The following is a 14,604-nucleotide window of genomic DNA, read 5'->3' on the forward strand; positions in this document are numbered from 1 at the left end:
CAGGGGTGGCAGGGAGGCTCGAAGGCTCCCGCGGGGACACAGCACCCTGCCAGCCACGCGCCGGCTCTCCAAGCCGTACACCGGGCAGCCCGGGCAGCCGAGGGCTGGCGCAGGAGCAGGCTGGCTCGGGGATGCCGCACGGCTCCCCAGCCCCGCTACCCCCGCGCCTGCAGCACGCGCTCACAACGCTCTATTGACTTTACAACCGTTAATTAGGAGCCTCGAGACTCGAGACGTGCGGTGCTCACTGCGGACAAGCCTCGCATTTCCACTCTCATCAGTGCACGGGGGAGGCAATTATGGGAGGCAGAACGTGCCCGGAAACCCGCTGCCCGGCTTGCCTAGGAGGAGAAACCGGAGGCAGGCGCAGCGCCGGCGGAAAGCCCCGATGCTCGCGAGTCCCAGGGAGCTTGGCCTCCCGCTACAGGAACTGCCCGGAGCACTGCTATGCGCTGCCAGCGGGACCCGACCCCGGAGAAATCCGGCCCTGCTCTGCCTCGCGCCGGTGCAGAGACCTTCTACCAGCTAAACGGCAAGAAGAGGAGCGGGCCACCGCGGCTGGGAGCTAATTAATCTTCTACAGACCTGTGTCGCCACAGCAGCCTTCCCCTTCGGACGCCTGCGCGTGAGCAGGGACACGCAGCCCACCCGCCCCTGCCTCCTGCGTCCCAGCCTGCTGCTGGGGCGCCCCTGCTCAGCTCCTCCTTTCTCTTTCGCTTCTTTTGTCATTAAAACATTTGAACTGCTAATGGGACAAATAAAAAAGCCATTTGTCCCTCTTTACTACCCAGGGTGGGGAAAGGGAAAAAGAGGTTTCCTCTGGCTTCAATGGTTAATTTATTTGTTTTGTACTAAATTCTTCAGTCTATTCTCTGTTGACCCATTGTCTGATGTACAACATATTAAAGCCTATATATAACAAAGCGAAGAGCTGTGTAATAGCATGATTAAAGAAATCTGCCATTCTGGCTGCATTTCCCCAACTGTCTGTAATAAAGATGTCAGAGTGCTGAATAGATAGTGCCATAACTCGCTGCGCACGGAGACGGCCCGCTCGGACTGGGAAGCCGCGGCAGCAATAATAAAAATCCACACGAAGGAGAACCAGCGCCAGCTGTAACAGGTCCCCAGAGCTGGACCTCTCCTGCCGCCCGTAAGTCAGCAGCAAGAGCAGCCGGGACGCTGCTCTCTGGGTCTGAACCCCAGACCACAGTCAGGACACAGAGGAAAACTAATTCCCGTGCCGAGGCGAGGTGGGGACCAGGGTGCAGAGGCACCTGCAAGGCGGAGGCTCTCTGCGCTGGGTGCTGCAGTTCCTTACACCGAGGCACAATCTGCAGGCAAGGGGGGACACGGCCCTCGCTGCCGCCGTCGTCCAGGACCGCTGGAAGGGTCCGTTCCAGAGGCTCCCTCCAGCTCCCAGCTGCTCAGACAGGCCCGTGCAGACAGCAGCTGCACACGTAAGAAAGCTCACAGATACGCTCTGTCCTCGCAGCCACCAGCCGAAGATACACCCACAGCTCAACCCCTCGGCGGCCGCCGAGCCTGGGCGCAGCAGCGCGGGCAGCGCCGCAGCAGAGCCGGGTCCTTTACACCGCCAGCTTGTGCGGAGAGCAGTTTGCACCGCAGCACCGTTTTTACGAGGGGTTAACGAGGAGTGCAAAGGCTGTCGGACAGCCTCCCATCCAGGACGGAGAGAGCACGTCTCACATGTCCCAGGAGCTGCTCTGGCGCTGTTAGCAGATCTCAGCGGGGCACGGCTGCGCTCCCACCGGGACCCACCTCTCCCTCAGCCCCCGCTCCCAGCACGCTCCTGACACCCGGGAGGGCCCCGTATCCTTGCACAGCACGCTCCGCTTTAAGCCCTTTTGAAAGAAGAAACACACCCAGGCGCGCACCCTGCTCACACCAACGCCTCCACCTGCACAGCAAGCCCTGTGCTTGCACCGTCGGGGTGTTTGCTCCGCGGAGGACAGGCCGGGACCCCCGCCCAAGCCTGCCGTCACAAGCGTGGCGGGGATGGCAACGCTGCAAGGCAGGCCGGCAAGCGGCTCGGAGCAGGCGCTGGTGCGAGCCGCCGCAGGCAGCGACGGAGGGGCCCCAAATGCATCTTTCAGAACAGATGTGGGCTCGAATGGCAGAAGCCGTCTATGAGCTATCTGATCACAAACCTTCTGCCAACATCTGTACCTGGATCTAATGAGGAACCAGAGCCGCAGCTTGGCCTCCCCAGACCTAAACTCACATCTGTCCTCTTCACCTTGGGCCCCTCTCTAGCAGCTGGTGCTGGGCAACATGCAAGTGGTGCCAGGCACGAGCAAACACAGGAGACTGCTACCAAGGCTTCCTTGTAAATCCGTGTCCTTTTCTCTTACTGAATCCCAGGGGGAAGGAGGGGCCTGCTATTGCCTCCCCAAGCTCAGATATGTCTATAAGCAAATTCTAAAGACTTAAATTATGCAAGCATGTGTTTGAAAACACTGCAAGGTGAAGGTGCCAGGGCAAGACAGGAGGGAGGAGGAAAAAGGAGAGGAACGATCGCTGCGTGAAGTTGCAAGGTGTTACTTTACGCTGAAAGCTGTCTGCTTCTGTGCCCCTGTCTGCTGTTAGGGTTCGCAGCCCACTCACCGGTGCCAGACTGCACTGGGCTTGGGCTGCATTGAAAACAATAATGCAGCTACATCCTACGCACCACACCAAAGTTTATCAGTTTACTTTTCCGTCTGCAACAGTGACCACCCCAGGGATAGATATACTAGTCATAAAAGAGAGACTGAGTCAGTGCTAATTATGGATACCCTGTTCGCTCATCCTTTTAGCAACAGTCAGTAATGAAAAATTAGGATAAATTTGGGCATTGAGTTTTGGTAGAATTAAGAACAAAGTGTCATTTCCACATCAATTACTGATAGGTCACTACATCTCAGAGGCTGTAAAACAGCAGCTTTAATGTAGGCTTACAGATTTTTCTCAGCTCTGGTGAGCATGCAGTAAGTCACTGCAGCCCATTCCTGACTGGCACCTGTGCTCATGGGAACCAGGTAATTAGTGCCTGCCAGATCCTGCCAAGTGCTCTCCCTTTTACACTTTGATGGACATCCCCATTACTGTCCTTGGCTAAATGGCTTCTAGTCCATCTGGAAACTTTCCATTTCAGAAAGCTAAAGGGGTTGTTCAAGGAGGTTTCATCTCCCATGTGCCCACCAGCCACGTCTGCCTCGAGGCAGCGTCACGCCGCTGCACGCCGGCACGGCGAGAGCCTCCAGGGCACCGAGGCTAGTCCCTGCCTCCAGCTCCCCGCGTGGCCTCAGGCTGTTCTAGTGCAGCGCCCCGTGCCTCGGTTTCTCCCCTGGAATCTGCACCTGGAGCTTTCCCAGCTCCTCAGCAGAGGATCAGCTGCTCCACAGTGCAGGGAGGGGGAGCAAAAGCAGGATGCTGCCTGGACGGGTCCAGAGTGCTGCGAGGTGCTCAGGGCCTCTCACTCGGACCAGCAGCAGCAGCTCAGTCTCTGCAGCAGAGCTTGCTCTTCTGGTTTTCTGCTTTTGCTCCATCTAAAAGGTTCTGGCCACTGACCTTACAACAACCTCTGAAATACTGAACCAGCCGGACAGAGCAGCCAAACCCACACCGCAGCGCCCAGAGGATGCCTCGCTGCCGGGGCAGACTCCCCCCGCATGGGAGCATGCCCCAGGCAGGCCTGGTCCCACCAGGCTTCTGCCCTCCGGAGGAGGCAAGCACTGCTGGTGCGAAAGAGGGGAGCAGGGGACGCAGGGTCCCTCAGCTTCATCCCCCCAGCGTGGCTCTGAAACGGCATGAATCTCTGCGACCCTTCAAAGCCAAAAACACTGCAAGAAAATATCAACAACGCACCCTATCACCACCAGCAGCTCCAGCGCCCTGTTAATGCACGGCTAAACACAGTAATGCCAGCAGCATTACGATACAGAAGTGCAAGCAGATTGCTGCTGGCGTGCCAGCTAGCTCAGGGCAATGCTGTCCCAGGCCGCCCCGTGCACGGAGCTCGGCCCCGGGGAGCAGCACGGCTCGCGGGACAACCTCGCCTCCCGGGAGAGGGACGGAGCGGCCGCTGGGCTGCTCGGCGAGGCGGCCGCACACACCAGCCTGCCACGGCAGGAAGATCTCAGCGACTTGCAGCCACTAGAAACACGGTCGCCTCTATTAAAGCTGCTCAGTGGGACGCCAAGAGAAAGCATGGAGCTGCGGTGCTTTATTTTTGTAGCAGTCAGCAAAACAGGCAGCCTGAGAGTGAGCTGAATGCTGACCCCCGGCTGTGCCTGAAACCACCTTCCCAGTTAAAGAGCTAATGAATAAATGAAAATATGTAATGTTCTGCAGCACACAAAAGGACTGAAAGCACTTAGGTGAATGGGTACCTAAGATGCCCTGCTGGCCTCTGGATGTCAGGCTGCTTTTTCACAAAAATAATTGCTTTAACACATTTCAAAGGCAACGATAAATGCTGACACCAGAACAGAGCAGGCTTTTGAAATTCAACCTTTTTTCCTTCTTGTTTTTCTAGCTACAAACTTGTTTTCCACTCTCAGCCAAAGAGATGGTGCTAGTCCCTCCTGCTTTACTCCCGGGCAAACAGAGTATGTGACAAGATGATAGCAATCAGCAGAAGAAAAAAATATATATTTAAATTGCACTTGGGGCCTCCACAGCCAGAGCATGCCACGTGCCAGGTGCCTTTGTTGCTGAGATTACAGTGGTGGTGGCTGTGATGCTGGCTGCAGTCTCTGGCTGTGCTCTTGAATGCAAGTGGAAAAAACCCAGCTATGAAGCTTTCTTTGGTGAGATTTCAAGGAGAGGATTTTGAATTTCAAAGTTTATAAAAAGGAAAAGGAAGAGATGGCTATCGGGAGATAGGTTTAACCACATTAAAAGAGTCATCGCCCCCACTGAGACTTTTGCTCCATCCAGCTTTGATCCATTTTTCATCCGTACTTCCTTTCATTTCTCCCCTTTTGTTGACACATGATGGGGGAATCAATACACGAGCGAGTGCTGCCGAAACATGCTCTGATTGCTAATCCTGTACCCAAGCCAGCACCAAAGTCACAAGCCCTGCCTGGGCCCATCACTTAATATTCCTATTCATGCTGAAATAATTGCTACAGGACTTTTCGAATACAGCAGTTGATTGACCTTCGACTGACTTACGGGATGCTTGGGACAGAAAGTCCCTGCTGAAAGTTCAGTAAGTTTGAGTAAATCGGCTCAGGTTATTATACAAGTATATTTAAAAGCCTTCATCTTTAATAAAGCAGGTCAGCTCCGCGCAGCCCGGCTACCACGCACAGGGAGCACATGTGCTCAGGAACACGGGGAGAAAAAGCTGCTCCGAGAGGCCAGCGTTAGTGCCGGGGTGAGAGCACGCGAACACAGCCAGGCTGGAGAAGGCCTGTGCGACTGCGAGCAAACGGCGGTGCTCCCCTGCCTTCCGCTGCGGCGGACTCGAGGCCGCGGCGGACTCGGCCCGGGCTCGGACCCCGCGTGCCTGGGGCTGGGCAGCCGCTGGCCAGGCGCAGCCGCGGGAGCGCGCCCGGGAACCCCTCCGCCAACGCAGTAACTGTGTGCTCATGCAACGCTGTGCGTAAGCTGGTTCATTCTAAAGGAGGCGTCTATAAAATTTGCTCTCCCAAAAACTCTGCAGGCAGAAGGACTTTCTTTTTTCATCAAGAGTCGTATCACAACGCTTCGACCTGAGACAGCAGAATTTCTTTTAAAAAGTTGGAAGGGCATTAGGGGAGATGGGGACAGAGGAAGAAAAAGCCAGACAGAGGGAGAAAGAGAGAGCACACTTCAAGTGAGGACAGCATTCATCCTTTTAAAATAATTAATAAATGATTAATGGCATAAATTACCATAAGATGTGTTATGACATGTTTCAGAGACATTTATAAATGTCTATGCCTTAGTTTATAGCAGGCTTTATACAGCCCTCATAAATTGAAGTGTGTAAATCAATGTGGCTGTCTCTAAAATGGGTTAGAGTACATCTAAAATAATTTATAAGGGATAAGGCAATTTCTATACGACTGTATTAATAAAGTCTTTATAAATACAATCTTTACCCAGACTCATTCTATTATAATTCAGTCACTGTATTAGACACTCAAGAGGAGAGAAAATTATTGCTACCTGAAACTGCCCCTTCATACAGTCACAGGGAACGCTCTAACCCAAGAGTAACCAAAAGAGGTAACAAAAGCGCTGCCCTTCCCAGTCCTTTTGAACAAGCTGGTACAATGCCAAGAGCGGCAGAGCAGTGAGGCACCGCCGGACCAGCAAGGTCACACTTAGAGAACGGCCCCATGTGGGGTCCCAGCTCCATATGGGGTCCCAGCACCCACGGGGATGGCCACACCACCGAGCCCTGCCCACCCAGCCGTGAGCACCTGGGTCCGCGCTCCTCGGCTCGGAGCACAGCTGTTGGATGGACGTGCACACTCGCACCTGCCATCCACAGCTCAGAGCGGGGGTCCCACGTGGAGGGTCCCACGTGTGCTCTGCCCAACAAACCACAGCAGCCACCTCCATGCCAGCATTGCTCCCTGAACGCTTTCCCAGTGTGGCAAGGCATGGGAGACAGCGCAGAAATGCTCTGTCTCCTTTACCCAACACTGCTGCAGATGTGCTTTTTCTCCCTCCTCCTCTTTAAGCTCCAGCACAAGTAAGTATAGCAGCAAGTAAGATATAAGAAAATGAGGGACACGAGCTGTCCTTTACCTTTACAAGCCCCAGCAGCGCCCAGGTGGTAGATGCCTGCTAACACCCGCCAGATTGCTTGCTGCTCCTCCACTGTGATTCCCAGTGTGCCCATGGCAGCCTGGAGCTGGGCAAACGCTGCAGAGGCCTTCTGCTTCTCTTCGGGCTGGAAGAAGAAACGCCAAGATGAATGTAACTATCTCCCCGGGAGCATTATGGGGCTCTTTGAAGGGGAAGAGGGAACACAAACACACACAAAGGGGAAGACAAACAGCATAGGAAAAACACGGCCAAGAAGGAGAAAGACAAAGGCACCCAAAGAATGGTTTAGGTTGCAGTGGAAGAATCTATTGACAAGTGCATCAAGAGCCTGGTATTAGCAGCAAGCCTTGTTATCTCATCATATGACAAGGCATATTTCCCACTTCAGAAATATCTGCAAAGGATGTTAAACAGTAGCTCCTAAAGTGAGACATTTTAGACCTTTCCACCTCTTGCTAAATATACCAACCTATAGGTACATTAGGGTTAGCTAAACAACTGCAAGTCATCCAGCTGGACTTTGTCTAGTCACCTCAAATACACTGTTTGCCTTGTAGACCTAAAAGCAGTTAACACATCTGTAGTGTGATGGTACCAGATAACAACTCTCACTTGCCATTTGCTATTCTAGGAGCTTAATCCTAACAGGAGCCATCTGTGTCATGCACTAGGGAACAGCCAAATGTCAGAACCCCAGGAAAAGTTGCATTTTTATACTTCTGACATAATAAATAGCAAAAACTCAAGTGCCCCACAGTGCACTGCAAGAAAAAGCACAGCTTGTGGCTGTGCCTGTGTGAGCTGCATGCCAGAAGCAGGATGGAGAAGGAAAATTTAGATTTTTCTCACTCATCATTGAGTTATTCTGGCTGGATTACAGAAAAATAGCACCTGCTGAGGAAACCTACCCTGGCTGCTTGGGTGGGATGATCACAGTTCCTAGCAAGTTTTAGAGGGGCTGGTTTCTGCTGCACAAACAGAAGAGCCAGTGCTCTGCTCCTAGGAGTGCTCCTTCCCCAGAGGGAAAGGGGGAAGGAATCCAAATCAAACACTGGCGAAGAGTCCAAGTGCAGTGGGCTGGCTGGTCCTCACCAGAAATCATGGTCTAGTCTCCTTTCTTTTAAGCCCATTCCACCATCCAAGCAGTGCAGCATGTGGTCCCAAGGCAGGGCAAGCGGAGGAAAGCCCATTAAACCCAGGATTTGCCCCCAAGCAGGGCTGAGGAGCTCCCTCATCCCATTCGATGAGTCCATTTGCAAATGTAGCCCCACAACAAATTAGTTTTTCCCCTGAACTGAGGATTTTCGATCCAGACACATGCAGCCCTGAGGCTAGACATAGCACAAAAGGGCTTCGACAAGCAGCATCCCTGTCTTGGCAGCAAACAGCCTGCACGATCTAAAGGATTTCTGCTCCTACAAAGGCCTACAAGGCAGCTACTAATGAGAAAACAGAGCTGAAGTCTGCAGTTTCTCCAAACTCAACCCCCCAAATATTTGTGACTGCAGCATCACAGCAAGTGGCGTAGAGTTATTCCCACAGACTAGCAGGTCTAAGACTGGGAAGCCACCAATTAGAATTCCAGTCTGAAAAATAGGCTGTGCCTCCTGCGGAGGTTAAACCTGCACAGGGGAGGGGCAGAATAGAAAATATATCAATTTTTTTTAATCCAGAAATAAATCCAATAAATTTCATCAGATTCCAAACTAAAACAAAACAAAGCACAATACAGTTCTGCACATTTTTTGCTTTCCTTCACAGCTAATTTAAGTGCATGTGAATGGGCATTACCAAGGGTCACCCTTAAGCCCAGAACGACCAGGCATGGTTTCATCCCAAAGGGGAGCATCCCTAGAATAAGAGCTTGCAGCGACAGTGCCTTTCCAGTGCCAAGAACTTGCTCATCTCTGGCAGGGAAGCAGATTTTTGACCTCTCATGCTTCTTTTTCCCCAGCAAATCCTGGTGCAGTCCCTAGGTGACCCCTTTGGCAGCAGGGATAAGATGCATGGCCTTGCTGGCACAGGCCAGGTGACATTGCCTTAGGAAGACACATGGCTCTCAATCAGGCAGATCAAATGGGCCATCTGCTAACACTTGGTGTGGGATGCTCTTGGAGCCCTCTCCAAGCTGAATGTTTGAAATGGGCTTTCAAGAGACACTTATGTGTGCAGGGAACATCTCTGGCACCATTGGAAGGACAAAAAAAATCATGGCGGGGACACCTATTTCTGAGGATGGGTCCTTGTTCTGACCATCTGCCACTTCATGGAGATCACGGGCAATATTAATGCTTCCGTGGCACCAACAGGCACACAGAGTAGAGCTGTGCTCATCCTGCGGTTGCTTCTCCTGCCAGCCTGGATTAATGCCCTGAGTCTGTCCAGCCCAGAATCGTATCTCCTGCTGGACCTGACCAGCCCACCAATGCCTTGTGCCTGGCAGAGGACACCCACGCTCACTGCATGTACCTGGGGTGCTACATAAAGAGACTAAATAAAATAAATCTCAGCTGTAACCATAGCAATGATGCATTCAACCGAGCACAGGGATCACAATGGGGAGGAAGGCGGGAGTATTTCCTGGATTCAAGAGCTGCGTAGCTCATATGCTTCAGAAAAGGACACCAGCCCTTTTGAAGGCAGCCTGCAAGCACAGGGCCACTCATGGTGCCATGCTCTGCCTCCACAATCGCAGAAGCACCAGGACAACCACAGGACACTGTGGCATGGCTGTCGGGCAGGCAGCAGCGTGGAAGTCACCACTGCAGCTCCAGCCCGAGGCCATGAGCATGCCTGCTGTTTCCACAGATCCCCTCAGTTTTGGCTCCAGCACCCTGACCCCTCTAGAAGGGCAGGCTTGTACTCAAGAGGGGGCAGGAGGGGAGGGAGGAAGGCTAATGATCCTCCAGAGCTGTGTAAGATGAGCTGAAGTACCTCCATCCCACGCTGCGTGGTGGCGGGAGCAGAGGAAGCCTTTGCCCAGCCTTTTGCAGACTGTGAAATGAGACTGTCACCAGTCACCCATCCCCATTAGCTGGTCCCATCAGGCTACTGGCAACAGACTCAAGATCTCCACTCTCCCCTCTTTCCAGGAGACTTGGATTGATGGAGTGAAAACAGCAATTTGCTTCTTGCTAACCCTGGAACCATTCGTTCTGTTCCTCCTGACCCTCCTCCACCATGGCTGGCTGGCTGCAGAGAGCATCAAACCCCAAACCAGCCCGGCTGCAGCTCTGCACTTCCAGCGTGCACGTGGTGCCCCAGTGGCTGCCCGTCCCTGGGCGGTGGTCTGAGCTGGGCCTCCTGCAGAGGTTGAACCTGCGCAGGGGAGGGACAGTGATCCCCAGGCAGGGCTAGCCCTGCGCATCCGAGATGGGGAAACCTGCCTGATCCTTTTCCTGATGAGGTGCACAGCGGGCCAAGACGTCGCTCAGATATGCACAGCACAAGCTAGACCCAGGGGCGTCTTTGATCTCTAGGCCTTTACTCACACACCCCACAGCACACAGCCCCAGCCCCACCATGCCGCTCACCTCCGCTGCCGGGCAGAGCCACCTCCCCGAGCACCCAGTTTCCTCTCTTCTGCCTGAGGCATTTGCGGCGTGGGGGACGGTCACTGCCGTGGAGCAGCTGCCCACATCTCGGGGCCACATCTCAGCCCTGCAGCAAGGCTGGTGGCACCAGGCATCGGCTGGGAGCAAGGGGCAGTAACTAGAAACCTCACCCAGGCCGTGGGCATGGGAGCAACTGTTCGAAAAGCTAAATTTGTTTGGCCATTGGATTTGAGCAGTAGATACATAAGAAAGATTGAATATTGAATTCATCAATAGATGATATAACTGCAAATTGCTGCAATTAATTCCAGTGCTTTGGCTTATTGGCAATCTGCCTAATCCTTGCAAACAGCTCAGACTAATAAGGAGCTGGTGCTGGAAATCAAACGCAGTATTTTCAGCCCCTAAAAATAGCACTCTGTGCTCTCCGAAGGAGGCACTCACCCCTCCGAGAGCCGTTGTCGCAGGGAAGTATCAGAAATTATTCACACTTAGAGCAGTACGTTCTGTCTCTGAGCTGAACGGGTGATATCAGAAACCGATGTATTTCCCCTGGTGAGCAGCTCTGCCTGTCTCATTCTGAAATGCCATAAGACAAACTCACTTCCAGAAGGGAAGTGGATTAATCTAACATGGACGGCAGGCAGCAGCAGCTCGGCTGCTCGCTCAGCCCTTGGCGTGGGGCTCCAGCTGCGAGGCTGGACAGCCGGGATGTGCGGCGCAGAGCCCGCGCACCCGTGCGGGAGCCAGGCCGGCCACATGCCCTGCTCACTCCAGCATGGAGCATCCCATGGCCAACAGCAGGGCTTCAGAGGGAACTGCCTGCCCATCCCAAGGTCAATGAAGGGGAAATTGCAGGTGTAATTCAGCAGGTTTTAGACAGATCCATCCTCAACATTCACGGAGGTTTAATGTGCAGTCACTTTACCTTCAGCCAGTGCAAGGAAGACTCAAGTCCCATGCACTCTGCTTATGACCTGGGACTCACACAGCTAAGCCTCCAAGAAACTCTGCAGGAAGGACTTGGTAAAGCTGGGCTAATATTTCAGCCAAAAGCTATTTTCATTCTGTTCCACAGCTGACATGTCGCTGAAGGAAGCCATAGGAAAACTGCAGGGCACTTGCCAACTGGCATGTGCAGACAGAGCGTGCGTGCTAAATACGGCTGCTCAGTATGGAGGAAAGCAAACAGGCAAAGCAGGAGTTAACACAGCTGGTTTGTCTATCCCTACCTTTGCAAATGGCTTGATTCCAAAAGAGTTGCTCTCAGCCATCTGGTGCAAATGCAGCACTGTCCTGAAAGGAGTTATGAAAAATGAAAATGAAGCTATACCTCAGTGCAACATGATAAGGCTTATTGCTTTTCAAAGGAAAGAGGGACTGGTGCATGAAAACGATACCAAAACCCACAGCACCATGTGGAGTTCAGCGCCAGCAAAGGAGCTTGGATAAAGCAGTTTCTCTGCCAGAAGAGGCACCCGCACCACAACCATTTGGAAGAATTTAGTTTTTTTCTTTGCTTCAAGTTCCCAGACAGGCTTCCAAAACCTTTCTAAAGCGCCACAGGATTCGAAACACGACCTCTCATGCCTCAGAGGTTGCTGAGCCAAACGGGACGTTAGGTAATGCTCAGAAAAAAAGACCTCTCTAGCAGCAGCTTCCAGACTATCATCTAAAGGGATTTCCCTCCTTGCCTGCACTACAGCACTCCCCAAAATCCAGCTACCCTGTCCTCAGGACATTTCTTATGGCCTCCCTGGCCAGAGCCTGGCACCAGAAACAGCCCGGTACCTTTCACCCCGGGCAGTTTAGGGACACACGGCTTGCAGGGAAAGCCAGAATAAACAGAGACTCAGTCTGGGCTGCCGGCTCCAGGGCAGTCGTCACTGCTGTACTGCAGAGAGCGTGCCAGGAGCTCGCAGGCTGGAGAAGAGCTGGTCCCTGCCAGCTGAGCCCGCAGCTGACAGTCTATTTCTGTAGCAGGCATTGCAATGGCAGAGCTGCAGCACAAATTACCCCAGGATCCCAGGGGAAACCACACGACATGAGACACCACCACTGCCAGCATCCAGAGGAGTTCTGTGAACGAATATACGCTTACCATGTTCCTATTTTTAAACCATATTTATGTCCCATTTTTGCTGAATAGACCAATTTAAGTTTTAGTAAAGAGAAAAAAAGTCATCAGAAAACGCCCGTTTTCTGAAAAATATCTAAAATAAGAATGTCTAAAAATCCCTGCCATGTCACTAAAGCGATTAACTTAACAATTAGCAATCCTCTGGGGATCTAAAACAAAAATCTGTCCCTTTGTCACCAACTAGGAGAGCCAGACCCAACCTGCTGGCTGTGCAGGGCCCTGTCCCTGTTGTCTGGGCACCCCAGACCCAACTTCCCCAGCCAAGCTAGGAGCCCTCCCCAAAACTGGCGCTGCTCTGGAGGCATCTCGTTCCCCTAGCTGAGGAAGGACCCTCATCCAGCCGTCCCCGAACATCACCACGTCCTCTGCTGGTCCCTGCCGCCAGTCCCACCTGACCCTGGAGCACCCCTGGCTCTTTCAAACACAGCCACCAGCCAAGGCCACTGCTGCTCTCTTAAAATGTCCTTGTGAACAACAGGCCTTTCAGGTGTTTTTCTTCCACCTTCCTTATCAGTAGAGGATCGACGTGTGAAGTTGTACCCCTGCCCTTCCCGCCAGTCTGTGCACCACGCACTCTTTTGCGCTGTACCCCTTTCTTATCACAGAGGATCCATGTTTTTGAACGTAAGTAACAGGCAAATGCCCTTGGTAGCGGGGTACCCTGTCAGCCGTGCAATGAAGCGAGGAGCCCAGGGCTGCGAGCAGCTCTCCGGCTGTTCCCGGATGGCCGCCTGCACCCGGCATCTCCCGCAGCCACGCTGGAGGGTCCTGGCAGCAGCCAGGCGCACCCAGCCCCAGCGGCTGCACGCTTACCTCTGAGCTGCGTCCAGGCCTGCCAGCATCAGAGGAAAGACGTTGAAGTTGCTCTCTCCCTGGGGCTGCTGGGTGACACGAATTCTCTCAAGCAGCATGGTCTGGCGGAAGGAGCAGAGACAGGCATGAGCAGCAGCCCCGAGCCCCCATGAGAACCAGCCCCACGGCGTAGGGAGGGTGGTGGGCTCGCCACCACAGCCAGGCAAAGCCACGCATCTGGGAACAGCAGCACCCACAAGCCCCAAAACAAGGAGACATCAGTGGGAGCTCTTGAGGAAGGGTCTGGGTTTTCATTGTATGACCAAGACCAGACTTTGGAGGAGTCACATCTAGTGACTGTTCCTCCAGCATCAGGGCAGTCAGATCTGCATGCTGCAGATGCAGCAGCAGAGCAGGATCTGCCCCCAGGCATGCATCATGGGCTACTTCAGCCGTACACGTGCAATACTCCACAGTCTCTCAACACCTCAGGAGGTGCCATAACAGGGTCCTTGCAATGGATAAGCCATTGCCAGGGCTTGAGGCAAGCCTAACTCAGACTCCCCCTTCCTCAGGGTAGCTTGCTCCTGGCCCTGACCCAGGGAACGAGTTCCTGCTGAGCTGCCAGCTCCATGGCTATCCTGTTCTCCAGGAGCTCAGGAAGCTGCTGATGGTCAGGAGAGGGACCCTGCGAGGGCTCCCAGGGCACGTTCCCACTCCTGAGCAAGGTCTCTGAGCCGGAGGCAGCTGCTCCCTGCCAAGGTGTGAGGTGAATACAGGGCAGAAATGAAAAACCCCTGTGGTTCCTACCAGCACACACTGGCTCATGCCTCCCCCTCCCCTAATCCAGGCCCAGGCTGCACAGGCAGGTCTTCGATTGAAGCGTCTTTGTACAACGGTGTGGAATTGGTGACAAAAGCCCGCAGAGGCTTCTCTTTAATTCCAAGGCTAATGTGCAAGGTGCTGCTAATGAAATGCTGAATTATACATCTCCTCATAAATATTTCATTGTAGTGCTGTTCCGCACTCCCTTCCAGCGGAGGGGCTGCCGGCGACTGGCTGCCGGGGGACCCAGCTACACCGCTAGCAGAGCTTCTGCTCAGCTATAGCCCGGGGGACTTTGTTCCAGCAGAAAGGAGGGGGAGAGGACTGAGTACGCCAGATTTTTCCAGCAAAAGGGTTCCTCTGCGCACCCATTGAAGGGTGCGGAAAACGACTGGAGATCTGGGCCCTGCGCTGGGAAATCTCTAAGTGTTGCTACAAGGTTCAGCCTGCTACTGGGTTCACCCAGTGCTTCCCTGCGCACATCCGGGCCGGCGCGGAGCCCGTTTCGTTGCAAAGCTG

General features: G+C 53.5%; 1 protein-coding gene across 1 annotated transcript in view; it reads right to left on the reverse strand.

Moving 5' to 3' along the window:
- MYO18B (myosin XVIIIB) overlaps positions 1–14,604 on the reverse strand; it is an 81,164-nt gene that overhangs the window by 62,621 nt on the left and 3,939 nt on the right. Inside the window, exons 7-9 of the mRNA XM_062589747.1 lie at positions 13,282–13,382; positions 11,561–11,624; positions 6,754–6,898 (exon numbers count right to left, since the gene is read on the reverse strand). Of these exons, the coding sequence (XP_062445731.1) occupies positions 6,754–6,898; positions 11,561–11,624; positions 13,282–13,382 (310 nt within the window). The remainder of the gene's footprint in view (positions 1–6,753; positions 6,899–11,560; positions 11,625–13,281; positions 13,383–14,604) is intronic.

Source organism: Rhea pennata, chromosome 17, assembly GCF_028389875.1.
Source record: "Rhea pennata isolate bPtePen1 chromosome 17, bPtePen1.pri, whole genome shotgun sequence".
Lineage (NCBI taxonomy): Eukaryota > Metazoa > Chordata > Aves > Rheiformes > Rheidae > Rhea > Rhea pennata.